The sequence below is a fragment of the Electrona antarctica genome (assembly GCF_951216825.1).
Source record: "Electrona antarctica genome assembly, chromosome: 23".
Lineage (NCBI taxonomy): Eukaryota > Metazoa > Chordata > Actinopteri > Myctophiformes > Myctophidae > Electrona > Electrona antarctica.
In genome coordinates this window covers 21,191,399-21,219,100 of record NC_136804.1, presented here as the reverse complement: position 1 = coordinate 21,219,100, position 27,702 = coordinate 21,191,399, and the positions used below count along the sequence as shown (strand labels likewise).

The 27,702-nt window shown below is 42.9% G+C and overlaps 1 protein-coding gene across 2 annotated transcripts; it reads right to left on the bottom strand.

Annotated features, from left to right (window-relative positions):
* Positions 1–775: 775 nt before the first annotated feature.
* Positions 776–27,702, bottom strand: LOC306916409 (ATP-dependent DNA helicase Q1-like). 2 transcript variants are annotated; one of them, XM_079494249.1, is made up of 17 exons: positions 27,578–27,702; positions 27,266–27,388; positions 25,737–26,258; positions 25,335–25,565; positions 24,785–24,964; positions 23,587–23,693; positions 22,338–22,539; positions 21,552–21,718; positions 20,635–20,716; positions 20,261–20,409; positions 19,523–19,640; positions 17,533–17,671; positions 17,060–17,151; positions 15,323–15,539; positions 11,151–11,280; positions 3,518–3,660; positions 776–1,835 (listed from the first exon to the last, which is right to left on the bottom strand). In XM_079494249.1, the coding sequence occupies exons 2-16, from the start codon at positions 27,297–27,299 to the stop codon at positions 3,562–3,564; spliced, it is 2,469 nt and encodes an 822-aa protein (XP_079350375.1). In that variant the 5' UTR covers positions 27,300–27,388; positions 27,578–27,702; the 3' UTR covers positions 776–1,835; positions 3,518–3,561. The 2 variants fall into 2 exon arrangements, with proteins under 2 accessions (XP_079350375.1, XP_079350376.1); XM_079494250.1 differs by lacking the exon at positions 25,335–25,565.

The following is a 27,702-nucleotide window of genomic DNA, read 5'->3' as shown; positions in this document are numbered from 1 at the left end:
AGTAGAAGGCTATGGACCAGCGCTAGGTGACATGGTGCTAAATACAGAGAAGCAAACCTTTGAGACTAGAGAAAAGAGATGCTCCTGCACATTCAATCAGTCACAGGTCACATAATTTATTTGATCATGAAAGCCATAATAGGGAACCAAGTAAGTAGCCGTGGAAATGGAAACCATTTGTGGCCCAAATGTATAGGTCAGGAGGAGCATCTCTCTCGGTTCATTAGCATGCATGATACACAAGTACACGCCCTGGACATGACACTAGTGTCGCAGATTTACCTTCAATCCAACCGTTGTTGCCGAGTGTCAAGCATTGGGTTCCATCTTTATAGTCTTTGTTATCAGTCGGCCGGGGATTGAACCCCAAATTCCCAATCTCAGGGTGGATATCTAACCACGAGGCAAATGAGCAGGTAATGCCAGATTAGAAGTGTCCTATAAATGATATAGTGTGCAGGGGTTAGTATAGCGGCACTGTTTATTGCATCCCAAACTACTACCATTATCTATTATGAAAAAGGTGAATTCAAAGTGGTTCTTAGTTTGAAAAGAATCAACCAGAAACATTTGGGGAAAACATACTGTAACTTTACTATACTTTTTTGCCACAAACCTGGGCTCAGAAACGTTTGTAAAAAGATATTAAAAAATATATATTTTTAATCTTATCAGCATACATCATCATATGTACATCAGCCAATCAAGTCAGCATTCTGTGCTACAAACACACACACAGCTGGTCATAAGAGGGACTATCGACCGTCACAAAAAAAAGAACACACACACACACACACACACACACACACAGTCAGCTGACAATACTGCAACATACACACACAACTAAATGAACGTCTTCAGACAACAATTAAAACAAACACAAACTTGATGAGGTCATTACATTTGGAAAAGTGGCTTTTGCCGCTTTTAGCTCAAGTGTTTTTGTGCAAAAAACATGTTTGCAATGGATTCTGAATAATGAACAAACCCTAGTTTGACCCCTAATTTTGCCTGCATAGGCCTATGGGTTGTTAATGGTTCCCCCAACTTTCAGCAGCTGTCACAAATTCTGCCTTTACAAACACATTGGTAGTTTTAGTTGACTAAATATCATATGATTTTAGTCGACTTAATCTAGTTGTTTTCTGTCGACAAAAATGCTTTTTTGCAGACCTTGATGGCGTCAACTCGTAATACCTTTATTAGCTCACAACGCGTCGTGCTGTGACGCATTGTGAGCTATCAGCTATTTTGAGCCTGCAACCAAGCACACAATGACTTGTCTGTCTGTCACCCGGACATTTTAGTCTAGTTTTTATTTGTTGACGAAATTGTCGGTATATTTAGTCTTAGTCATCGTAGCTTAGTTTTTATTTAGTTTGTCAGTGAAAAAAGGTAGTAGACGATCATTTTTCGTCATAGTTTTAGTCAATGACATCAACACTGGCTGACCAATGCGGGCGACATCTGCTGGTCGGCGCAGGTAACTGCGACAACCAGGGTGGAGAAGGAATGTCCGCGGCCGTGGATTTTCTTTTGGAGTTGGCTTTGACTGGCGGCGGTGGCATTTTTTCCCCCATGCTGCCATCTACATTCACTGTGACGTTAACCTCAATGTCCATGTGTTCCACATTACTGTGGCTTCTGCTTTCCTCATCCACGTCTGTCCGTCTCTCTGTGCGCTTCGCTAATTGACAAATTGGTTTAGAGTCCTTTTTCTTGGCCAAGTTCCTCTGTTCCTTCATTAGTTTGGATGGTGGCGGGCTGCTGCCCACCGTAACAGGGTCAAAGGTCATGCTTACCTCTTTCTCATTGGCCTCGACAGATGTTTCCTCCTGGGACAATTAAAAACCAAAGTCAGTGGTCAACAGCAGGAAAGGTGGTTCATTCAAACATTACTCACACAGCCATTTGCATGCATTGCATATAGAGAAGTTGCTATTTATTACTTTGTTTACCAGTGGCACTATCCCATTTTTTTAACCCAAAATAGGGATGCCATGGCTAAGGTTAAATTATGATAAGAATAAGGTTGTGAATACAAGCTGCCGAAATGAGTTTTCTTCGATGTGTGGCTGGCATCTCCCTAGAGATAGGGTGAGAAGTTCAGTCACGCGAGAGAGACTCGGAGTAGAGTCGCTGCTTCTTCGCCTGGAAAGGAGCCAGCTTAGGTGGTTCGGACATCTGGTTAGGATGCCTCTCGGGCACGTCCCACTGGGGGAGGAGACCCCGGTGCAGACCAAGGCGCAGTTGGAAGAAACACATCGATTCACTGGCCTTGGAACGTCTCAGGATCCCCCAGGAGGAAGTCACTAATGTTTCTCTGGAGAGGGAAGTCTGGAGCTCTCTGGTGGAGCTGTTGCCCCTACGACCTGACTACGGAAAAGCTGGATGGATGGATGTTTACCACTATCCCAATTTCTTTTTTAACCCAAAATAGTGATGCCATGGTTAAGATTAAATTATGACAGGAGATAGTTATATCATCTCTTGGGTAAAAGGTAGGGTAAGTGATTATTATTATTGTTGTTTTGTTAAAAGGTTAAAGCACTATATTGTGATAATAATCATTGTTATATAGTGTTTGTTCAGTAACAGAAGTCTCCCCAGCTCTTTAATAATCAGAAATTAAAATGTCAGGTGTTTGCCAATTTTAGCCAATCTGGTCAAGAGTACCCATTTAGCATCTTAAAATTGATTGTGTTCCACAATCAAGTGGTGTTCCAGTTCAAATAATTTTCTGTTCATTTAGTGTTGTGTTGTCACTTCCAATTTTCAATTGTCTATCTTATATCCTGTGTGAGGTCTCTCTCCTGATTGGATACAATTGGTATCCAGACCAGAAAAGGCATTTTCTCTTTACTAAAGAGCTTGAGAGACAGGGAGACGACCGTTACTGAACTCTACTGTATAGCAACGAGTACGATCAGAATATAAAGCTATCTATAGAAGAATCCATGGAGGGGTGCCCTGTAGGCCATGTGTAGCTAATCAGTGCTGCGGTCTTAAGTTATGCTTAATGGTACACCGCAGCTAAGGCCATGCCCAGGGAACCCCTCCGTGGATTCGTCTATACACCCAGTGAGTCATCATGTGATGCAGTGTTAGTGGACGCACGCATGATCTCTGATGAAAGATGCGTGTGCCGTGTGCAGAGTCAGGACCCATACACAGAGAGGAAGGCATGATGGGACATGGGAACGTGAGCAACAGTTTAGGAGCGGTGGTACGAATGACACCATGCATCGTTAGAGAATTACTCGTTTTCTTAATGGTAAAATAACAAGTATCGTCAATATAGCTGAGCATCCAGCCCCAAACAATCATCTTAAATGGCCTGCCTAATGCAAGTTTAACCACCATCTTTGTCGAAAATAGCCGATCTACGAACTTGTAGAACTGCTATTTTCACAGAATGTTTGCTAGGGTTCATGTGGTTAAACATCAGTACACAAAGCCCCGGACACCATGCCAATAGCTGTAGGACAAAACAAGAGAATTGGGCGACTGACTGTACTTTTTAAAATCTTGTCTTCCGAGTAGGGGAGGGTGGGGCCTCCCCTACTTGACCTTCTTGGCAACAGTGGACGCTCCAGAATTCTCAACTGCTCTCTTTCGCTCTTTGGCTTTTTTCTGGTCACTTGCACCTGAGGCTTTCACCTGTATGTGATTAACAACAAGTATTTTGTTTTTTTCCTGGGGATGGTAAAATGGTTACTTGGTAAAAATAACAAATGGATCCAATGTAGTTATTATTTAGTCACACATTTTTGTAATACTTTTCATTGGTAATTATTTGATAAAACCCACACTTGACCACATTCATTTTAATTTAAGTAGAGAAAAAAAGGAAATCTACAAGCTGCTATGAGTCAAGTATTCAAGTAGTCTGTCAAAATAGGGCATCATTTTAAAATAAACAAAAATAAATATAAAGGTTTCTGCCCGATAGCAACGAAGAATAGTTTAACAACACCACTTTTACACGAGAACAGTGTTCATAGAAAACGGCAAAATAAATTATCGTTTGCTGGGGTCCTAGTCGAGAGCGGCGTTTTCGGGGGTGAAAACGCAACAAAGTGAAAACACCTCCCAGAGTGGAAATCTTTGAAAACGCCGTTTCCTCTTGTCTCCATGTAAACGTGCAAAACGGTGAATCCGCCAGGCCCGGATTGGCCAACGGGAGAACCGGGACATTACCCGATGGCCTGCGCCTCCTACTGGCCTGCCTGCCTGGCTGCAAAAAATATATATATATATATATATATAATTATATGCTACAAAAGGTTCCAAAAAATAATCTCTCCTAGACCAGCCAGGCCAGAAGCCACGGTCCATTTTCAATTCACACAGTGACACAGACAGAGAGAGAGAGAGTTGAGTCTGTCGCTGGCCTGGCTGGGATGCTGGGACACACCCCCTGCCTGTCGCTACTAAAGCAATAGCCTCGGTCCCAGGCTCACTTAACTGCGAAAAAGAAGAGCCTGGTCACAACCTAGGACAAATAAGCTATCTAAGGCAGGACTTCCGCCGTGTAACCCCCCCCCCGGAAGTTAACGTTTTTGACCAATCGCAGCGTTGTGTTCCCGAAAATGTATTCCCGCTGAAATGATCATTGGGTGGGGACTAGTAAACACAGCCGCACCGCGTGACGTAGTTATCTTACACGCAACACTTCCGCCACTTCCGCTGATAGTCTTTTCAGCGTAGGTCTTGGCCAAGGGGGCAGGCAGGCTTTCCAACGTTGAAGCTCTGGGTCCTAGTGGTAGGAGGAGAGACTACAGGCGGACCCGTGGATTCATGACCGGGAAACCCCGTGCAGCTGGGCTTTAACGTTGAGCGCTCGGTTTCCCTACGTCACTCAGGACCTCAAAGTTGAGGTCCTGGGAGGGACTTCCGGCAGTCTTCCGGGTGCTTCAAAACGCCACTGAGCAACTTCCACTGACATGAATAGCTGGGGGGGCGGAGCTTCGCGCCAGTTCAGTCTCTATTATATATATACTCTATGGTCTTGGCCAGGGTGCTAAAGCAACGTGCTATTTCTGCTGCAGTGCTGAGGATTGGTCAAAATGAGAGCCAATCAATTCTTCTTTCAGACGTGATTGGTTGGTTTGGCTTCTGGCCCGCCCGCCCATTCACTGTGAACCGGACCCACACAACAACATTACAGCGTGGTCTCAGTCTGTGTGTGGGGGGAGAGAGAGGAGTGGAGGAGAAATCAACAAATATAATTATCGACATCATGGATCCAAACAAGAGAAAGCGGAAAGGTGGCGCTGAACGTGAGAGGAACAAAAAAAAAAGGGTCCTTGAGAAGAAAGGGGAAAAATGTCACAAAATAACCGAAATATTCGGCAGGCTTCCCCCCCCCCCAGCCAGTTGTCGTCTGAAGAAGTACCGTCAATGTCGTATCTTATGACACGAGACCACACAAACTTAACCAAAACACTGGGAGAGCATTGAGATAATTGTGAGACGGCAGCAGACAGAGTAAGATGTTCCTTGATGTTTATTTCGAAGTACACAGCATAGCATAGCATAGCATAGGCCTGGATGGCCTTGACCAGCCACCAGGTAGTGACTGGCCCGACTGACTGAACTGGTTACATTCAATTGCATGACATTAAGTACAGTTTCCACAGAGGTGAGAATAGAGGCGTGTTCACTGTTCCCCTGAAGTCAACCCCAGCTTACGCATTGATCAGCCATTTGTTGAGTGGCCACTTTGAACCCATGTTTAGCATTTGATGGCCCTAGGTGTGAACCAGGATCTCAGGACTCAAACAAAAGGCACAGTAAAAACAACCCCTGTCCCCAGGTGGTCCTTGAATATCAAAGACAGACCCCAATTAAGCCAGCCAGCTAGTCTGACCAACTAAACAGATCACCATATGCTATGAGCACAGTAGCACACATTATGGATAGAATTATGATTTCCAGATTCCACATAACCCCCCTTATGACATATATGTCATATAAAAAAATATGGAACCATAATTCTTACCAGTTACCACCCCCCTTGATCCTCAGCTTAACAATACACTCAAGATACCAGAATAACCGATTTCCCCAACATGGTTTTCAAACACAGACATTCAAGATTACACAACTCGTCATAAATGAATACATTACAGTAGTTAATACAATTTTGGATCAGTGGAGAATTCTCTTCGCGTTATTTCAAACTCTTATGGCTAAAAATGTTACAGAACAATGAACATGAAAACTGCCGTCACCTCGTCAACTTCGACAAAAGCAAAGACCAATATCTCAGTTTGTACGTCTGCGCACAAACAAAGAAAATCGCATTTTAAGCCCTAGAGAACCACAGAGTAAAATTAAACCCTCTTTAAACACTGTCGGTACTACACGACTACCAATTAATTACCCTGTAATTGAATCACTATCCTGACTTTAACACTGTCGGCACCAAACGACTGCCAATTGCACTATCCTGACAAGTAATCTTAAACAATGGATAATGGAAAATGATTAGTAAGTTACAATTAGCTGACGTTTAAACAAGACATTGCCGCTTTCAGGAAATTTAGGACGTGCCATAACATATCTATACGTTTATAATGCTTTAAATAAAACTCTGCTCCACTAAGGTATATAGAACATACACACCAAATCACATGAAACTCTCTCTTTGGAGTTTCACAGGACCAAAATCAAAATAAGTCTCCAGACCTATCCTGACCATAAACAAATACATTAACAGGCCAGAGTTTAAGCAATATTTAACTAATTAATACTCTCTTCACGTCTCTAGGAAAACACCTATTTGATTCACAATTAGGCTACTTATGAACCAACTTACCTAATTATACGACAAAACATACCAACATGAGGCCTATTTTTTCATGTTGAAACAAACACGACGCACAATTTTGAAAACAGAGAGAAGGAAAGTGCATCTCCCCTCCGTATGAACAAAGGAAATTCTTCTGTATTCTGCATTCCGTTACCTCAAAGTTCGCTTCAGCTGCAGATCAAGTTGAGAAAATGTTCACCGCTGTTCTCGCTGAAAGCTCTCATAATCATCTCATCATCATCTCCCCCCCACCCAGCTCTGAAACAACAGAGATGGGAAAACGAGAGAAAAGCAACATCTTCATCACAGACCCCGTAGGCCCGTGAAGGCCCTCAGCTTGCGTCGTCAGTCGGCCATGGAAAGCCAAGCCACCGCCGCCACGGAGATGTGTCCCTCCTCGGCACGTGTCGTGCGTGCAACGTGTGATCAGCACACCGCATACCACACGGCCGCTGTTTGACACTGTCCCCCTGTCCATTCCGAAACGAATTCCCGAAAGTGGAAACCGCCGCGCCAAGCGTCGAGTGGTCGCCTCTCCCCGTCGTGGACCTCCGCTGGCGTCCCCGTGCCGTGCTGCATCGCTCCTCGTCGACCGCTCCTCTGTCCACCCCGTGCACTGGCTGGACAGTGACGCACGCCGCCGCTGCGCAACACTCCTCATCGCGGTGGTCCGTCGACATCCTCGTCCTCGTTCCGCTGGAACCCGCCGTCGTCGTTCACAAAAACTCGCTGATTAGACTGAATAAAAAAGCCAACTGGTTCTTCCCCTAACTGGCGTAAACACCATGAAGGTCGGGATCGCGCACCATCTGTCGTGTATTTTGGACAGACACGAGACCATACAAACTTAACCAAAACGGGAGAGCGGAGATAATTGTGAGACGGCAGCAGACAGAGTAAGATGTTCCTTGATGTTTATTTCGACAACACAGCATAGCATAGCATAGGCCTGGCTGGCCTTGACCAGCCACCAGGTAGTGACTGGCCAACTGACTGAACTGGTTACATTCAATTGCATGACATTAAGTACAGTTTCCACAGAGGTGAGAATAGAGGCGTGTTCACTGTTCCCCTGAAGTCAACCCCAGCTTACGCATTGATCAGCCATTTGTTGAGTGGCCACTTTGAACCCATGTTTAGCATTTGATGGCCCTAGGTGTGAACCAGGATCTCAGGACTCAAACAAAAGGCACAGTAAAAACAACCCCTGTCCCCAGGTGGTCCTTGAATATCAAAGACAGACCCCAATTAAGCCAGCCAGCTAGTCTGACCAACTAAACAGATCACCATATGCTATGAGCACAGTAGCACACATTATGGATAGAATTATGATTTCCAGATTCCACATCAACAAGTAAGATTAAAGAAATGTAAACACAATATACACACTGCTGCCTGGTGGTGGTAACTGTTTCTTGGTGGTTCTTCAACATACTGGATTAAGTGGATAGTGGATTTGGGAGCATGAGATGCCAGATATATAAATTATTGATTGATATATTATTATTATTGATCAATGATAGAACACTTTGTTTTGTTCCATGGTGTAGGCCTACCTACTCAGTCCACTGTACCCTCAGACTTAGCAACAGCAACAATAACATTACTTTTGCACAATAGCACTCTGGTTGTTGTAAAAAAAGAAGAAGCAGCTTTATTCCACATTGTAGATTTATTTTCTGCAGTGCTCTGGACCTGGTACTAGTGGTACAGACTTACAGTGGTTGTTGTTGTTGTCTGACTGAGTCCTACTACTATGTCAACATAAAAGCTAGTAGGCCTAAGTAGTAAGCTACTACTACTACTTACTGTATATTATTTCCAGCCTTGGATTTGTGGATTATAGGGATCTCATTACCATTAGAGGCCTGGATATAGAGGCCTGGATATAGCTTAATAAAATATATAATTTGTGCTGCTGCTATTTTAATGACACTTGGCAATCGGTTAAGATACTACAATACATAGAGGCTGCTATATGCATGCATGCACTCAGACTACTCTCTACTGTATGTATAATACATTGGAAGCAATTATAATAATTCCTTCCATTCAAGTGCTGGTCATGATTACATTAATGTTTGTCTTTAGTTCAATGTTTGTTTTATAAACGCATTGACAATAAAGGGAACATTTACGTCATGTGTCAACAGTTTCATATATTAGCGCCCCTCACTTCACAAGGGTGTGATTTTTTCAACTTTAAATAGTTTGTCAGTGTGGTGGTGCTGTAAGGGTTGCAGCCAGTTTTATATGCCTGTCTTTGTGTGTCAGTGTGTGTGTGTGTGTGTGTGTGTGTGTGTGTGTGTGTGTGTGTGTGTGTGTGTGTGTGTGTGTGTGTGTGTGTGTGTGTGTGCGCGCATGCGCGCTCTGTTGTAAATTAGAGTACGTTTTAAAATATTTGGCCATATTTCCTACTGAATTTGCAAAGGTGGATTTAATACCAGTGCTGGAGCTTCAGCAGGAGAGCCCAGTGCTAGCTCAGAGGAACAGGCAGTGGCATTATTGCACGCAGTGTGCAATAATACACAGCGTTGCACTTTATTTTGTATTGTTTCAAATATAATAAGTTTGTGGATTTTGACCAGCCTTGTCTGTTTCATTTGATCATTATTACACAAAGTTTGGAAATAGAGAATACTACAGTATATCACTGACCAATAGAGAAAGTAATTAACACATTTTTCCCATTGTTTTTCCATGGTAATGAGACTATTACTAATTTAGTAATAGTTGGTAGGTCTGGCCAAAAATACATCCACAGGACGGTAAAATGGAAATTAATTCATTAATTAACTCAAAACAATTTTTTTGAGTTAATTAATTAATATAGCTCAATTGGCTAATTGGTTAATTGGCTTAATTGGCTTAATTTGCTTAATTGGCTCTAATTAACTCAAAAATTTTGCGTGGCCTGGCTGGTGTATATGATTCCCGGCCTGATCTGGGGCTCCAGTCCGGCCCTGCTTGTGACATCATGGCTCACGTGGGCTCACAACGCAGATGTTTATTACATTGATGATTTGATGCCGTAGGTGATATTTGGAGTTCCTAGAATGAGCAAGCCTCCCCCTCCTCACCTACAAAGCGCCGCTCATCCTACAAACACAAACGTATACTCTAGCGATGATGAATGTAAAACCATGATGTAAACAAAAAGCCTTAGTGATAGGCGGCAGCAGCGTTTATGTAATGTATGTATACAATATCATATCATCCCATGGCGTGATATCTGCATCTGCCTCTGGGCAGCTGGGCTGCCTGCCAGCCTATCATAGTCGATGCGGTTAGAAAGCAGGCAGTTATTAACAAAAAGCTATAGCTCTGTAATGTTTTATAAAATTGAAAAATGTCAATAAATATATTGTTGGAGAAAGAAGGGACACCTGCACACCGCCACTCGTTAGGTTCAGAGCATTTATTTGTTAAAGGAGCAACGTTTCTGTCTTGCGACTTTCCTCAGGCTTGGTCGCAAGACCGAAACGTTGCTCCTATAACAAATAAATGCTCTGTGCAGGTGTCTCTTCTTTCTCCTACGTTGTATGCCTCGTCACCATCGCACCTGCTCCAAATTGCCTACCGGGTGTGCGGAGGTCATCTCTCTATAAATAAAAAGAAAGCAGGCAGAGACGGCGCCGGTCTGGAAGGGGGGAGCTACGCGTCATTCAAAGTCCCGATAGGGTTGCAGGTCTATACGCAACCCTATCAGGGTTTTGAATGACGTGGGAGCTACCCGGTTCTTCTTCTTGTACCGGGTTCTTCTTCTGGCAGCCCATCTAGCGACTTGGCATGCACATTATAGCGTTTTCATAAAGTGTGTGTGTTTGTGTAACAGGACTTTGCCGTTTTCTCTGGCGACTGTTCTCGTGTAAAGGTGGCCTAATTTGGAAGTGTCACTATGAGGACAGTACTCACTTCCACCAGTAGAGTTCGCCCTACACCTTTTATGTGGGCACTGTGCAGATATCTAAAAATAAATGCATTAGGCCAGCTGTTCTGTCCATACCGAAAATTATATAATGCATTTTTGAGTAATTATTGGCCAATATCAATATGATGACCGATATATCATGTAACCCATAGTTGCATATTATCATAGTGTTTAGTTTTTTGAGCGGTGTACACCGCTCCAATAAAGGGCTATGTGTGTCTGTCTCTATGTCTGTTTAGAGTATGTGTACGACCCATTGACCCCTGCAGATGATTGGGGTCGCATTCGGGTCAAACACACACACACAGCCTGAACTGCGTAGTTCACATGGGTGTATTTTTGTATTACTGCGTGCATGCGTGCGTGCGTGTGTGTGTGCGTGCGTGCGTGAGAGAGACTGACCGTGGCAGATTCAGCCGCCGGTTTCCTTGTTGTCATGTGCACGGTGTGACTCTGGCTCTTGAGCAGGGGGACTCTGCATCCCTCCTTCAGGTAGACGTAGGTGGTGTATGGGGTGAAGCTGAAATCCTCACTGAGACACCGTCAGAAACACAACCGGTATTAAAAAGCTATACTAGTTCTTTGAAACTGGGAATTTACTTCAGACTACAGAACTAGCCTGGCATAGCCAGACTAATCACTGCTTTACCCAGGGGGCAAAGGGGGTTGACCTGCATTTGTCATAACATACAAAGTTGTCCACCAGAAATAATATCTATGACCCCATAGGATCACAACCTATATGGACAACTCGGTCAATTTGGTTGCGAAAGTCCAATATGGCCGCCCCCAATATTAGCCCCCATTAGTTATAATGGAGGGTGAATAGGGCAACATTTTAAACTGAGAGATATTTCCACGAAATGTCTCAGGTTGATCTATGATATGAATACGAACATTTTTTGTATTGCAAGTTTCCATGAAATCCAATATGGCCGCCACAATATGGCCGCCACAATATTAGCACCAAGAAAATAGGTTTTGGCTCTAACTTCTGAACCAGATGAGCTAGAAATGCAAACTTGGTGTCTATTTCATGGTTTCTGACCATGAGAGACTCAATGGAATACCTATTTCTATTATTGGGTGTGTCTGGACCCTTATTGTGCATATTTACAAGATGGTGGCTACCCGAAATAGTGCTTTACCATGATTTCTACCATGATTGTTGACTGTTTTGGCAAACACAAGCAATATTAATCCATTGGCTAAGATTCATGGCACAGAATATATTTTCTTGAGCTTGCATATTGTCAAAATGGCTGCAAACATGAAAAAGAAAAGACATTACATTTCCTGTCAGATCCTATTACCCAGGGGGGCAAACCACTCCTTTTTTGGATACCTGCATTTGCCATAACATCAAAGGTTGTCCACCAGAAATATCTATGACCCAATAGAATCACAACCTATGTGGACACACCGGTCAATTTCTTTGCTGGAAATCCAATATGGCCACCACAATATTAGCCCCCATTAGCCTATAATGCGGGTGAATAGGGCAACATTTAACAGCAACATTTTTAACTGAGGGATATTTCCACGAAACTTCACAGGTTGATCAATGATATGAATACCATAATGGTTTGTATTGGAAGTTTCCATGATATCCAATATGGCCACCACAATACTAGCACCCAGAAATAGGTTTGGCTCTAAATTCTGAACCAGATGAGCTATAAATACAAACTCATGGTTTCTAACCACGAGAGATATATAAATATTTTAGCCATAATTTCCCTCTATTAAGTATTATTGTTCTGGGGTGTTTCTTTGCAGAAAGACATCCCTCTGGCTGTATTTTGGTTTTGTTCTACAGTTTGTTGGCATTTCCTCTGTTTATGTTGACAATCATCCCTGGCAGGGATGTGCATCGCCAAGCCGGACATCCCTTCACTGAGTATGGATGGTCTCTCAGTGATGGTCCCCTGTCCATCTAGAGCCAGCCTGGCCTATGCTGCTCTCTGCACTTTTCTTGCAGCTGGCAAATGGAAAAGATCATGTTACAGGTACCTCTGCCTCCGTGGAAACCACATTGGGATCCAGGGACAACATTCTCAGCATGGCTGATTAGCCGGTTGAGGATGATTCTTGCTAAGATCTTTCCTGTGATGTTCAGGACTCAGGAGGGCTATACCATGATGATTATCACATTATGCCCTGTCCCCTTTCCTCTTGTAAACATGCACTATGGATGCGTCCTTGAAGTCTTGAGGGACTTCCCCCTCTTCCAGATTACCTGGTACAGGTGCCATGCCTCCATTCTTGTAGATGTCTGCGGGCAACCCATCACCTCCTGGTGCCTTTCCAGAAGTGCTTTCACTGTCTCTGCACTGGTGGGGGGGGGGTCAGCCAGATCAGCTTTGATTGGCAGCTGGGGTATCGTGGCAATATCCTCTTCGGAAATTGAGGACTCTCTGAAGTGCTCTTCCCAGTGTGCTAGGATGTCACTCTTGTCAGTGAGCAGGACACTTGTCAGAGGAGCGGACTGGAGTTGAGCCAGTGGTTTTGGGCCCATAAAGAGCACACAGAATGATGCATGCATCCGAGACATTCCCAGTCAGGAATGGAGTGAAGCTCCTGCTGCATCTTGTCTCCAGTCCCTGGCACATGAACAGATTTTCTGGCAGCCTTTGATACGCTATATGATATTGTCTTGTTCATTGACATAGGCCAGGCTGGCTCTGTAGATGGACAGGGGACTGCATTCCCGTCACTGAGAGACCATCCAGAATCAGTGAAGGAAGGGATGTCCGGCTTGGCGATGCACGTCCCTGCCAGGGATGATTGTCAACATAAACAGAGGAAATGCCAACAAACATTAGAACAAAACCAAAATACAGCCAGAGGGATGTCTTTCTGCAAAGAAACACCCCAGAACAATAATATCTTTCGTGGTTAGAAACCATGAGTTTGTATTTCTAGCTCATCTGGTTCAGAATTTAGAGCCAAACCTATTTTCTGGGTGCTAGTATTGTGGTGGCCATATTGGATATCATGGAAACTTCCAAAACAAAAAAATATGGTATTCATATCATTGATCAACCTGTGAAGTTTTGTGGAAATATCCCTCAGTTAAAAATGTTGCCCTATTCACCCGCATTATAGGCTAATGGGGGCTAATATTGTGGTGGCCATATTGGATTTCCAGCAAAGAAATTGACCGGTGTGTACATATAGGTTGTGATTCTATTGGGTCATAGATATTTCTGGTGGACAACCTTTGATGTTATGGCAAATGCAGGTATCCAAAAAAGGAGTGGTTTGCCCCCCTGGGTAATAGGATCTGACAGGAAATGTAATGTCTCTTTTCTTTTTCATGTTTGCAGCCATTTTGACAATATGCAAGCTCAAGAAAATATGTTCCTTCTGTGCCATGAATCTTAGCCAATGGATTAATATTGCTTGCGTTTGCCAAAACAGTCAACAATCATGGTAGAAATCATGGTAAAGCACTATTTCGGGTAGCCACCATCTTGTAAATATGCACAATAAGGGTCCAGACACACCCAATAATGAAAATAGGTATTCCATTGAGTCTCTCATGGTCAGAAACCATGAAATAGACACCAAGTTTGCATTTCTAGCTCATCTGGTTCAGAAGTTAGAGCCAAAACCTATTTTTTTGGTGCTAATAATGTGGCGGCCATATTGTGGCGGCCATATTGGATTTCATGGAAACTTGCAATACACATTTTTTTCGTATTCATATCATTGATCAACCTGAGAAGTTTTGTGGAAATATCTCTCAGTTTAAAATTTTGCCCTATTCACCCCCCATTATAACTAATAGGGGCTAATATTGGGGGCGGCCATATTGGACTTTCGCAACAAAATTGACCGAGTTGTCCATATAGGTTGTGATCCTATGGGGTCATAGATATTATTTCTGGTGGACAACTTTGTATGTTATGACAAATGCAGGTTTCCTAAAAAAAGGGTGGTTTGCCCCCTGGGTACTTAGATATTAGTCTGGAACTTCGGTGTGGAAGATTTATTTCCAAGGGGGCGGTTACAAACAGATTCCAACATCACAGTAAAAAAGTCTTTGAATAGTGGGCTTTGATTGGTCACCCACAACTCTGGGGTGAGCGAAATGTAATTCAAACTGAGTGCCAGACCAATCTCCCCAGGGATTTATTTTCCTGTGGCCGATTTGTCTGGTTTCCAGGCTACTACAGCACCACCTCCAACTACTGCAGATGTACAGTACAGTAAAATAAAATCGATTCTTAGTTTAATGTGCCGTTCCACTGAGCTTAAAAAAAGTAGAAATAGCAGATCGCATCACATTGTGACGTGTTGTAAGCTTGTAGATCAGCTATTTCTGCTTTTTTTGTCAGTACTTTCTAAGTATATTTAAGTTATTTGTCATATATGCCATTTGCATTGAATTACGAGGCCTTAAAGGCAATCGGAAATACTCTTTTTATTCAAATGTTGTCCAATGTTCAACGCCAAAAAACACAATGAAATCGTTAATCGCAATTATTTGCAAGACAATTAATCGCCAACTTAAATGTGTAATCGTGACAGCGCCCTACGTCGTACACAGCCGTGTTGATCAGTCGTACCTGAGGTAACCCAGCAGTTGTAGTCGCACAATGACGGCCTGGGCCTCCAGCCGGGACATGGACGTGGTCTGGATCATCTTCCTCAGCTTGATGGGGCCTCTCCCCGTCCAGGCATCCAACATCTTCAGAGGAGTCAGCTTCTCATCCATGGACGCTGCAGCCTCCAAGATCTGCACCACTTGCCGTGCATGCTGCGTGATGTCCACCGTGATGCAGTCTGCAGTGCAGGGACATTTACACGGTCCATTCAATAAAATTAAAGGGATATTTTCACTTTCAAAAGAATGTGGGTGATTTTATCGTCTACTCAGGCTTTCGGGAGCACCCCCCCGACAGTTCTTAACACAAAGTATGCCAAGAATGCGGGACCTCGTTCTTCTCTTCTCAACCCGCCTTTGCCAAGATGAGGAACCTTGTCTTTCTTTAATTTAATATTTTAAAAAAAAAATTTTTTTGAGTGGTGCTAGCCACTCCTATAGACAGCAATGTGTGTCCCTATGTTTATGTGTCCGTGTATGTGTCTGTCTGTCCAAGCATGGAAATAGTGTTTGTTGACCACCAAGTGTCAATGTTGCGCAGCCTAACACACAGGAAAGGGTGGACAGCTTGTTTTTGGTTTTTTGCTTTTACTTTTAGACAGCCTACATACGGATCCGACGTGCACTTGCGTTTATTACTCCTTTTTCTGCTCAAAATGAGACAATATGGTACTATTTTTTGATATCCTTTTTATTATTTCAGTTCAGGGTCAGCAACTCTCATGCACCTCTAGCACCTCTGCTGGAACACTCCATCATCGCAGTTCCTGTTTACACTGCACATGTGCAAACCCCCCGCAGGAGCCCTGGCCGCACCTCTGTGCACATTCCTCTTTAATGTTTCTAGGTTGCCCAGGACCTCTTCTTCTATTTTGGTATTTTGCGCATTTGACTGGCACTGGCCTCACGATCCAGCCTAGTGTAACGGGAGGGAATGTGTTGCTTGATTCAGTATTTAGATATATTGATTTTAGCAGACACGCCCCCTTCCTATACAAACCCATTGTAATGTCAAACTCCATTTTAACCATGATAGATTCATTCAACACCCGTCCTTGGTTCTAGTGACTCATACATACTGCCCTCATAATGTTTTTGCCGTGTTTTTTCAATTACTTTTTTCATTTACTTTTAATAAAATACAACAATACAAGCTCTCCTTCCTGGCCGTGTGTGTGTGTGTGTGTGTGTGTGTGTGTTAGGCTATGCAACAGTGACACTTGGTGGTAAACAAACGCTATTTCCGTGCCTGGACAGACGGACAGAAACGTCGTGGACACGTACGTACACATTAGGGACACACATTGCTGTCTATAGGAGAGTTTCATTCAGTTTCACTCATTTCCCGGCAACAGCGCTGGGTGGTGGGTGGCTCAGAGTGCATCCATTCATTTTAAATGGAGTACACCTTTAGTTTGAAAGCCGGAAACTGCGAGTCAGGAAGTAAAAATCCGCTCCACCCAAAACATACTTTTTGTAAGCAAGACGAAAATGGGCGTTAAAAGGCGCAAATGGCGCCGGCTGAGTTAATGAAGTTCCGTAACAAAAAATACCCATATAAATGTGGACGAAGCCTTAGTTTTAGTCATCATAGCTTATATTGTTTTTGTGAGTGAAAAACAGGTCATCGACAAACATTGTTTGTCATAGTTTTAGTTGACAAAATAAACGTGTCAACACTCAACACCGACTGACACACACACACCATGACGGCAGGCATCACACATGTCACTGCAGCCCTCGTTGTTCCACCCCTCTTTGAAGTGAACCGCCATGAGGGACCGCCGACACCTTTAACACAAGTCAAGAGAGACCCAGACCCTCACACACGTGCGTGCGTGCGTGCGTGCGTGCATTACTATCCGCATGGACACAAAATTAAAATTGTCAAAGTAAAACCAAGCAAACGTATTATACAGACATTTTTCTGGGTCAAAACAGTGGGGTTGAGCACATCCAGTTGGTTGCTGGCAATGGACACAAGGGTGACAGTTCAAAAGAATAAAAGTCTGCACAACAGCATTGCTCCTAAAAGTGTTTAGTATAAAACACAGGAACAAATTGGCCTTCATCATCAGGTTTTTTCTGGTCCCCTTGAGGGAAAGCGTTATTTTCACATGGATTTTTAGAGCAATGGTTATACATAACATACTATGTGTGCGTGTACGCTACCTGTCGAGATTCTGGCAGTAGTCGACCATCTGGAGCAGTTTCTTCTGCCCCACCTTCTCCATCACCACCATGGTGCTGATTCTGAAGATGTCGGCAAAACCAAAGTACACGATGCAGTCAGCTGGACAATCGTCTCTGCCTGGACACCCGGGGGGGGGGGGGGGGGGGGGGATTATTGTAAATGAGCTATACTTTGCCGCACTACTCCTTCCACAATTTTTGCCGCACACACTCGAGCCATATGTCAAATCGACCGGCTTCATCGGGAATCGGGATTTTGCTAAGAGATCCGTTGTACAGTTTAATTGATATTAATTAATTAGTTCTCCATAGACTTATAATGGGAAGATCGAAGACTAATTAAGGCTCCAAGTATTTCTTCCCTCGGAGACCGTAAGCGCCATATTTACAAGACTTGGGGGGAGGTTCATAATATTTATGAAAATTAATTGAAAAGGAATTACATCAGTCGGCCTCATGGTGGCGCTATAACAGCCCACTTTACTTTTTTCCCTATAACTCTTGAACCGTAAGTCATAAAATCAAATTTTCTTTTCATGCCGCGGTTTACCGAATTTCGGTAATACCGTGACAGGAACAGCCACGGTGTTGATACCGTGAGATTTTCGAGCTTACGGTATTTTAATACAGCGTCGGTGGGCGGCGCATGCAGTGCAACTCCACTCGCAGACTAAGGCAAAACATTTATTTTCACCACACAGCTGCAGTAGATTGAAAAGTTGCTTCCTACCTTTGAGTTAGTGTTGCTAAAAGACACCCAGATCCAATTGTATATTCCATATTTCCACATGTACTAAACTAAAAGTGTGAACTGTCAACACGGAGAGGCACACAGTTGTGAGCATGCAGATTGCACTACCTCTGCTCCAGCGTGCAGGGTACAAAACGGCCATTAGGGGGAGCCATAGTACAGTGAAATACAGTGGGGAATAGCTATTGATTCATTGATTGAATACTTTATTGGCAGAAATGTAATCAGTATAGGGTACAGTCAAACACATGTCCAAAGGGATAACTGAAAAAAGTTCTTGCAGTCTTGTTTCCATTCGGTCCTGGGTAATCAATTCATAATCATGACAAGTCACATGACAAATAACACAATTCAAATTATCATAAAAGGTAAAAATAAAAAAATAAGATATGTAGGCCTACAGGTTGGGGAACAAAGAAGGGCTTATAAGGAGGTGGGGGTAGTCACTAGACATAGGTGGGGGGGCAATCTTTTTTATTTTTATTTTAATATAAATACCGTGGAATACCGAGGTATAGGTTATCAATACCGGCACCGTACCGTACTGTAAAATCTCATACCGTGGCATGCCTCCCCATATAGGCCACGCCCATTTCCATCAGGAAAGAATTTCCAACAAATTTGAATTTTCTTCAAAAGACTTTTTGCTCCTCCTCCTACAGATTTTGTCAGAATCTCTAAAAAATTGGTACACATGATCTCCGGACCTATCCGATTAAAACACCACAGGCAACATTTTGGAGTGCGTATTGTTTTTCCGTAATCGGCTTCCGAAGTTAGTGGGAGGGGCCTATTTTACAAAAAATGCCACAAATCATGAACCAAACGTCCTATCCACCCCGAATTTGAATCAGATGTTGCGGATGGTTTAATCAACCAAGAGCTGAATGCAATTCCATTTTCATCCATAGGGGGCGCTGCAAATGCAAAAAATGTAACAGTTTGTTGCAAAAACATGATTTTTGGGGGGTAAATCCCCTCCGAATTACTTACACATGATCACAGGGGTGACTTGACATTGTAATTGGCTAGCAAAATTAGTGGGAGGGGCCTATGTAAGCGATTGCGGCAACCACACTTTGCTATTTTTCAAAATTGCGACTTCTAGTTTTGATATTTCACAGAACATTCTGCATACATAATTGCCTTTAATTGCCACTAGATCCACTAGAAGCAACTCGAAAATACTCTCAGCAATAATGTGTGCCTAGTGCCTACCTGCCCGTCCACTTTCCTGGTAATAGTTCTCGATGGACTTGCTGATGGTGTGGTGGATGACAAACCGAACGTCCGGCTTGTCGATGCCCATGCCAAACGCCACCGTGGCGACCACCACCTGAAGGACACACACACAGACATACGGGAATAATAGGACGTACAGACATGCGTATGCATGCACATACAGTACAGACAGAGATTTCACACATTTACTGTAAGATACCAATACTGTATGCCTGTGTGGTTGCAGAGAGTACTTTGATCCAGTGTTTTGTCGCCTAAAACTATGGCGTCGACTACCTTTTTTCATTGATGAAAACTAAATAAAAACTGAGCTACTGTATGATGACTAAACTAAGACTATATACATTGACAATTAGATCAACAGATAAAACTAGAATAAAATGTTAGGGGGAGACTAGTGGAGAAGAGATCCAGTAGAACTAAAAGATAAGTAATTTTATGTTTGGTTGCACTCTGAAAATAGCAGATCTACAAGATCACGTTGCGCTGCTGTTGTGAGCTCATAGATTAGATATTTTCAGCATGCAACCAAGTGTAAAATCAGGCATTACGACCCCATCAAGGCCCACTAAAATACATTTTGGTCAACTGTAGGTTTAGTCTACTGTAGGTTTAAACTAAACTAAAACCAAAACTTTTCAGATTACTAAATTATGACTAAAACTAAAGTGGAATTGTATTAAAAAGTTAAAACTAAATCCAAATGTGCTGTACTTTGATCTTGTTGGAGGTCCATCTGCGGTGAACTTGTGACCTTTTGGGGGCGTCCATGTTGGCGTGATATGGACAAGCCGAGATACCCTCCTTCTGAAGGTCTGACGACACCAGCTCTGCATCCTTCTCGGAGAACACGTATACGATGCCTGCCACAGTGGAAGAAAAGTCCCAAAACGTCAACAAAGACAGTAAAAACACAGCTTTTAGGAGGCATTTTTATATGACTGTGTAAAACATGGATGGAAGTGTATATTGTGTAGACATGGTAAACCTGGTCAATGAGGGAATACATATACCCTGGCGTAGCGTTGAAGAGAACTCGCCAACGATATTGACCAGAGCTGCTTTAAGACATAGCACTGCCACAGTACCTGACTGATCCTTGTATCGATTCATGATCAGGGACGCGATGTCACCAATGGCCACATCGTTATTGGTATCTTTTTGTCGAACCTGAGAAACAAAGATATGTGTTCAGCATCATGTAAATATTCTAATATTCTTAGTCAAAAGGACCCGAGTTGCCTCTATACTTGGTGCACTCTTTTCACATCTACACCATATCTCTTTGCCGAACCGAGCCGATTATGGGAGCATTTGGTTACATTTGTAAGCTTGCAGAGCTTTTGGGGTCCGTGGCCTAATAATGAATACCATTATCCATGTAATTAAATAGTTTGAGAACGACTGGTTTGGACTAGGGATGTAAACAACATTCCACTGAGTTTACAACTCATTAAAAAAAGATTTATAGTTGACAGTTAATGTGTTAAGACAATTAAGGTGGTTGCACACCGGCCGCGTTTTTCGGAAAACCGATGGAGAAACGCTGCTAAAAATCCGAATTCGCATCCGATTCGCGCCCGGTGTGTGGAGACCTTTACTGCATTAAAGGTAATCAACAAACTGTACTACAAAAACTGGTCAACATTGGCCAAATTGTCATATAATAATAAAAGTATGCACATTTTCACAATATTTATCTGTGGAATGAGGAATCGAGTCAAACTAAATGTCTCAAAACCTACAATTCCATGTGCTTGTCAGGGCAGTTGATCCCCAGTTCATATTTACTTTGGGTTGTCCCCCAGTTCAAATAATGATGATTTTGTGTGGTCCCCCAGTTCAAATAATGATGATTTTGTGTGGTCCCCAGTTCAAATATTATCGCGACCACTGTAAAGTTTAGACAGCAGTTAGTAGTGTGTTTGGTGTGCATCTCATGCAGGGGGCAGTCAGGCGTGGTGTGTGTGCATTGGACTGCGGCTGCAGCCACAGCGGAGCCCACCTCATAGTAGAGGTTGGTTCGGTTGAAGGAGGTGGTGATGGTGATCGGCTGAGGCACACACAGGATCTTCTGACAGTCCTTCAGAACGCTGCTGGTGGCCGTGGCCGTCAGGCCCAGCAACGGGACGTTGGGGAACTGTCTCTTCAGGATGCCCAGCAGTTTATAGTCTGGACAAGAACAGAGAATCAACGCTTCTATATATTATGGCCAGCAGGGAATGGGACGGTAATCGTTGGTGTTGTCGTTTATGGCGATAAGAAAAACTCTCACAATAATCAAATTGCAGAGATTTGTATCGCTGGCATCCCCAATGCCCGGTTTATAATTGGCATTGTGCCAATTGGCATAGGTGAAAATAGCAGATCTACAAGCGCACATGCCCTACATGCCCTCCCTAAGGCACTCAGAGATGCCCCCACCCTCCAAACATTCAAAACCGCCCTCAAGACCCACCTCTTCAATATTGCCTTCCCTAGCTAACCCTTCTCACTGTCTTTCTTTTTAATGTTTTTAGCTTTTAGTGTTTTTCATTTTTCTAATAAAGTTGTTTTTATTTTGTTGTTACCTCTGTAAAGCCCCCCCATGTAAAGCGTCTTTGGGTACTCAGAAAAGCGCTATATAAGTTTGAGATATTATTATTATTATTATTATTACGTGTCGCTAGTCATCATAGCTTAGTTTTTATTTCGTTTTCGTCAGTGGAAGGTAGTCGAACATTTTTGTCATCGTTTTATTCGACGAAATCAACACTGCTGTGGTGGAATCTAAAATAAAAGAATACTGTACCAGGTCTAAAGTCATGGCCCCACTGGCTGCAGCAGTGCACCTCGTCCACAGCGATGCGACTCAGGCAGTTATTTTTGTAGGCGCTCTCCAGCCGAGACATGAACATGCTCTTGCTCTTGGCTACCTTCTCTGGAGTCACATACAGCAGCTTGAAAGAAGGGATTTTGTCGGTCATTCCAGACAGGACCATCTTAGCGTGTTCCTGGAACGATACCAAAAGCGTTTCATCTACATTCAAATTTTTTCTTCCAGTGAAAATCTCTTAGACAGAACATCAGACAAACTCCACACTGACTGTATGTGTTTTGTATCTTGGCTGGGAAATCTTAAAGGTTATGGACATAAAACGATGCTGGAGCAGAGTGTGTGTATTGAATCATAATAATTACACCATAAAGGTAAACAAGGCGGCTTTGATGTTGGATGCCAGAGCCAAGAACAAACATATGGCTGCAAAACAATCTGGCTGTCTGACTGTGTCACTTACAGTATGGTGCTGCTGCAATTACACATTAATGTCCGTTGGACTGCATCTCCTACAGTCTGTACCTGATGACTAGATTGCGTAAAATCTGTTTGTTTACTTACGCATTAAATGTGTGTCTTTCATTGTGAATAGCATGAATCCATTCTTCCAAAGCATAGTATAATCGCAACACCCACTCTCTGTTTGTGGTAAGGTGAACACCATACTGTAGGTGCTAGATTAATGAACAACAAGCACAGCAGTAGAACGGGCAATAGTGTTAAAGCAGGGGTTTTCAACTGATTGTGAATCAAGAGACCACCACCCTGACTAAGATTCAACCCACTGTTGTATTGGGTGGGGATATGAGCTAAGATTAGTGCTTTGGTAAAACTTGCTATGCATGCGTCCAATGACTATGCAACCCGCTGTTCCTCAACCAATGTGCCACGGACTACTAGCGATCCATGGTATAATTAGGCCTGCAGGTGGTCCATGGGAAAATGTTTTAAATTAAATGCCTTTGTTAAATTATTACACTATGTTTAAATAATATTTCAAATGTCCATCAAATGTCATCATCATCGGTTTAAAGTCAAATATGAGAAAACGACTTTGTAAAAGCAACCTTTTATCTATCAATATTTTAACTAGAAAAGTATAATTTTGGGAAATTCTTATATATTTGTCACGTGTATTGAATGAAATTCAAAAAGGCAGATTAAATAAAGGAAGAAGTCCAGACTAAATAAAGGATAAGGGAATATGGCTGTGAAAAGTTACCTTGCTGCTAGAAGCATTGAGAGTGACGGCCGGCACATTGATGGACGTTAGATACATGAGCTGGTCCTCCATCAGCGACACCAAGGGAGTGACAACCAATGTAAAACCTGACACACACACACACACACACACACACACACACACACACACACACACACACACACACACACACACACACACACACACACACACACACACACACACACACACACACACACACACACACACACACACACACACACACACACACACACACACACACACACACACACACACGTTAAATTCCAAGAAAACAGAATGCATGCTTATGAATGAGGACCCTACCCACCAAGTATTACATCAATGGATGGATCACACATTAACGAAGTCAAGGACTCTAAATTAGGGGTGCACGATTACGCAAATTATGTCCAATATCCGATATCCAATTATTTGCAGCGTCATATCTGCCGATACCGATTCTGACCGATTCCGATATTATACAGAGGACCACAATGGGAAAAAGCCTAGGCCCTTGGGGCTTGGCCCAAAGCCTGTTAATAAAGTATTCAACCAATCAATAAATAGCCTATACTCCTATACTCTTTTCCAAGTTTAAATATCTGGGTTCATATAGGCTGACAGCAGAAAGGACTTTTATTGCTAGAAAGGGACAAGCCTAGAACGCCTGCAATAAACTCCTCAGAGTCTGGCAGTCCGGCGTTTCAACCTCCACCAAGGTCTCTTTCTTCTGACACTCAGTACTCTTATTATAGAGTTATTAAGTAACAGCATCTCAGCCATACAGTATGTGGCATCTGCCATCTAAGAATTAATAGACAGATTGAATTAAGGTGACTTGCTTGATTGACATCAAAAAGGGCCTATCAGCTCAAACCCACAATGCAAAACGTTGTTTTCAATAGTGTTGCGTACAATCGTCAGTAGCATTACGAACTTATATACATAAAAAAAACCTACAGTACCAATTCCATTTCCCATTACACAAGTGCGTTTGTCTAATCTGTAACGACAGCGCCGCTATTCCAAAGGCAAGCCCCATCGGGTACATTTTTAAACTATTTTCAGCAATGGGAATGGGATAATATTTATTTTGGTGGGTAGATCGTGTTGAGCTCGTCATTTTCAATGTAGCTCTCAAGTCAAGAAAGGGTGGGCACGCCTGTTGCAGTGGAACAGAGCCATAGAAGTGCAGTACCCTTTGAGCAGACAGCGGGGAGTTGGTAACAGAGGCTCTTCCCTCGTCCGGGAGGCATGACGAGGAACAGGTCCATGCCTTGCATGGTCAGGTTGATGGCCCGCTGCTGGAGGGGGCGGAAGTTGGACAGCTGGAAGGTATTCTTCATATGGTGCTTCAGGTCCTTGGACCAAGCAAAGTCTACACAACAGTGTGAAGCAGATTAACAACAATGTTCAAAATAAAAGCACACTATGGCTAGAACATTCACTTCAGTCAAGTCTAGGGGTGTAAACAGTTAACCGAACGAATTGCATATAGAAATAATATATTTTTGAATTGAATACAATTAACTCTTAAAAATGTATCCCTATGTCTGTTACTATTGGGTGTGCTAAATAGCATACTAAAATGTAGGACAAAATAACCTCTATGGAGTAGTACATAATTGTTTTTTTTTTACATGCCAAAACAAGTCACGAATGGTGATTTCTTACAAGTTCCTCCCCGGCTATAAATGTGTGTGTCCTTGACATGAAAAAGTTGTAGAAGAACCAGTGCTTTATATTACAAGGCTTATCATATCGTTTAATCTCTTGCTTGCTCATCGCCGGCCCGGCTCCAGATGACGATACTGAAGAGGCGGGCCCCGCGAGCTGGGCAGCATCACAGGCCTTCTCCAGCCTGCGCAGAAGCCTCTTCCTGCGGGCATTCAGTTCAGCCTGTTTCTCCACGAGCTCTGAGATTCCAAACTCCACAACCTGAAGATCGGCCTCCACCGAGTCCAGCTCCGCCTGCACGTCTATAGTGCCAAAACAACATTTATAGATCATTTATATCACAGTGTCGCTAGTAAGAATGTTTCGGGTGAATTAAAATAAGATGATCATTGGACACTTTACATAGCCGTTTTTACTGCATCTTTCCACATTTAGTGTCTCGTGTGATTTCAGTGTGTTTAAAGCTGACTGACCTTCACTGGTCTCATCCCACTCATCACTGTCTTCAGTGTCAGATTCTAGTTGAACTTCAATTTCAACTTCATCATCGTCAGGGTCCTCTGGTCTTTGAAGTAACTCCTGCTTTTGCTCTTGAATGCGTGGAGGCTCTGGTTCCGAGTCTGGTTCCTCCTTGATCTTGACCAGACTGGGGCTCCAGTCTGGTTCCTTCTTGCTCTTGACGAGACTGGGGCTCCGGTCTGGTTCCTCCTTGCTCTTGACCAGACTAGGGCTTCCGTCTGGTTCCTCCTTGCTCTTGACCAGACTGGTACTCCAATCTGGTTCCTCCTTGATCTTGACCAGACTGGGGCTCCAGTCTGGTTCCTCCTTGATCTTGACCAGACTAGGGCTTCCGCCTGGTTCCTTCTTGATCTTGACCAGACTAGGGCTTCCGTCTGGTTCCTTCTTGATCTTGACCAGACTAGGGCTTCCGTCTGGTTCCTCCTTGATCTTGCCGAGACTCTCCTGTTCCTCTTCTTTACACACGTGCAGAGTATCTAGGAGCAGAAAAATACCATGATAGTGAACACTGGATTCCTAAAATGTATATAAATGATTTCCATTATTTATTTTGTGTCTCGAGCTAAAGGTTTTGCTAGTAACCACTGATCAAAGGAGTCTTAGTGAAACAGGTGCTTGCTTCATAACGGAAGGAAACACTTTATACTCATCAACAGACATCAGGGAGGCCTATGAGACCCAGAACAGACTGTCTGACACCTCCACAGGTACTGTACTATCCCCTGTGGCTCAGAGGTCCACGGCTAATGATCACTTTCTTCGCACATCCACACTCTCTCTCATGCACAGATACCCCTGCCTCCTCGAGTAATAATGTGTCCGTCCCTATGAAGTGACTTTATGCTCCTCACACACAAAAGACAATATCACAATCTAAGGATGAGTATGAACTACATACATACATACATACATACATACATACATACATACATACATAATATGAGAGTGCAGGGCCATGCAGAGCACTGAGGGGACAGGTGCACAAACATAAATAGCTCGCCAATTTTGGAAGTGGTCTTTTTGTGGGGGTGCCTTGTGCAGCGTCATGCCATTTCACACCAGAAATGTAGTACCCTAATAATATTAAATAACTAACTAAATATCCTAAGAAAACGGGGTCGTATTATAATCAGGGACACTAGACTATTTGACATTCAATGTTCTTTTTCCACAAATGAGTCTTGAAAAATGAGGGTCGTCTTATAATCAGAGTCATCTTATATTCGAGACAATACGGTACATGGATGTCTTATCAATATGCTAATAATGGTGCAAGATGTTCCATGTCATTGGACAGTAATATGAGCAATGCTTTCTCATTACCATGTAAAAAAATTAAAATGTATATTATTTATTATTATTATTTCCTTTTCCTTGATTTTTGTTTGTTTGTTTGTTTTAATGATTTTTTTTGTTTTTTTTGGGGGGGGGACTTAGAAGCCCCCCTGCACGTGCCTGAGAGAGTGATTCGAGATAAACTTACCATTGTTCTTGCTGTAATTATGGTCACCATCCATATTTTAGACAGCTTCACCAAGAGGATGAAGATTCAATGAAGAGGAGGATGGTTCTTCTTGGCTCACATTGGTGCTTCGGCTGTTGGTAACTGAAGCACCATATAACTGACATCATGCTTCGTTCATTTTTATACACGGAACAAGAGATAGATAGCACGTTGTGGAAAACTTACAACAAAGTCAATACTTTAATCATGCTCTTTATGGGCGGCTGTAATTGTATGGAAGCAGCCTTTGCACCATTTCAAATAAGAAAATATCACAATAAATATCATCACCTTTCTTTCAGCTTGAATTCACTCTCCTTTTATTTGTTTGTCCAGAATCCAGACGTAAACCAAAAGCATTTTTTGTTCTTGCTTACTGTAAATCGCTCTGGATTAAGAGCGTCTGCTAAATGCCT

Excerpts from the sequence above, each read along its gene's own strand:
- LOC306916409 (XM_079494249.1), bottom strand. The coding sequence starts at position 27,299 with ATGGATGGTGACCATAATTACAGCAAGAACAATG. Across the intron at positions 22,540-23,586 it reads TCAATGCTTCTAGCAGCAAG|GAACACGCTAAGATGGTCCT; the intron begins GTAACTTTTCAC and ends GTATCGTTCCAG. Across the intron at positions 3,661-11,150 it reads CGGCGGCTGAATCTGCCACG|GTGAAAGCCTCAGGTGCAAG; the intron begins GTCAGTCTCTCT and ends AATCACATACAG.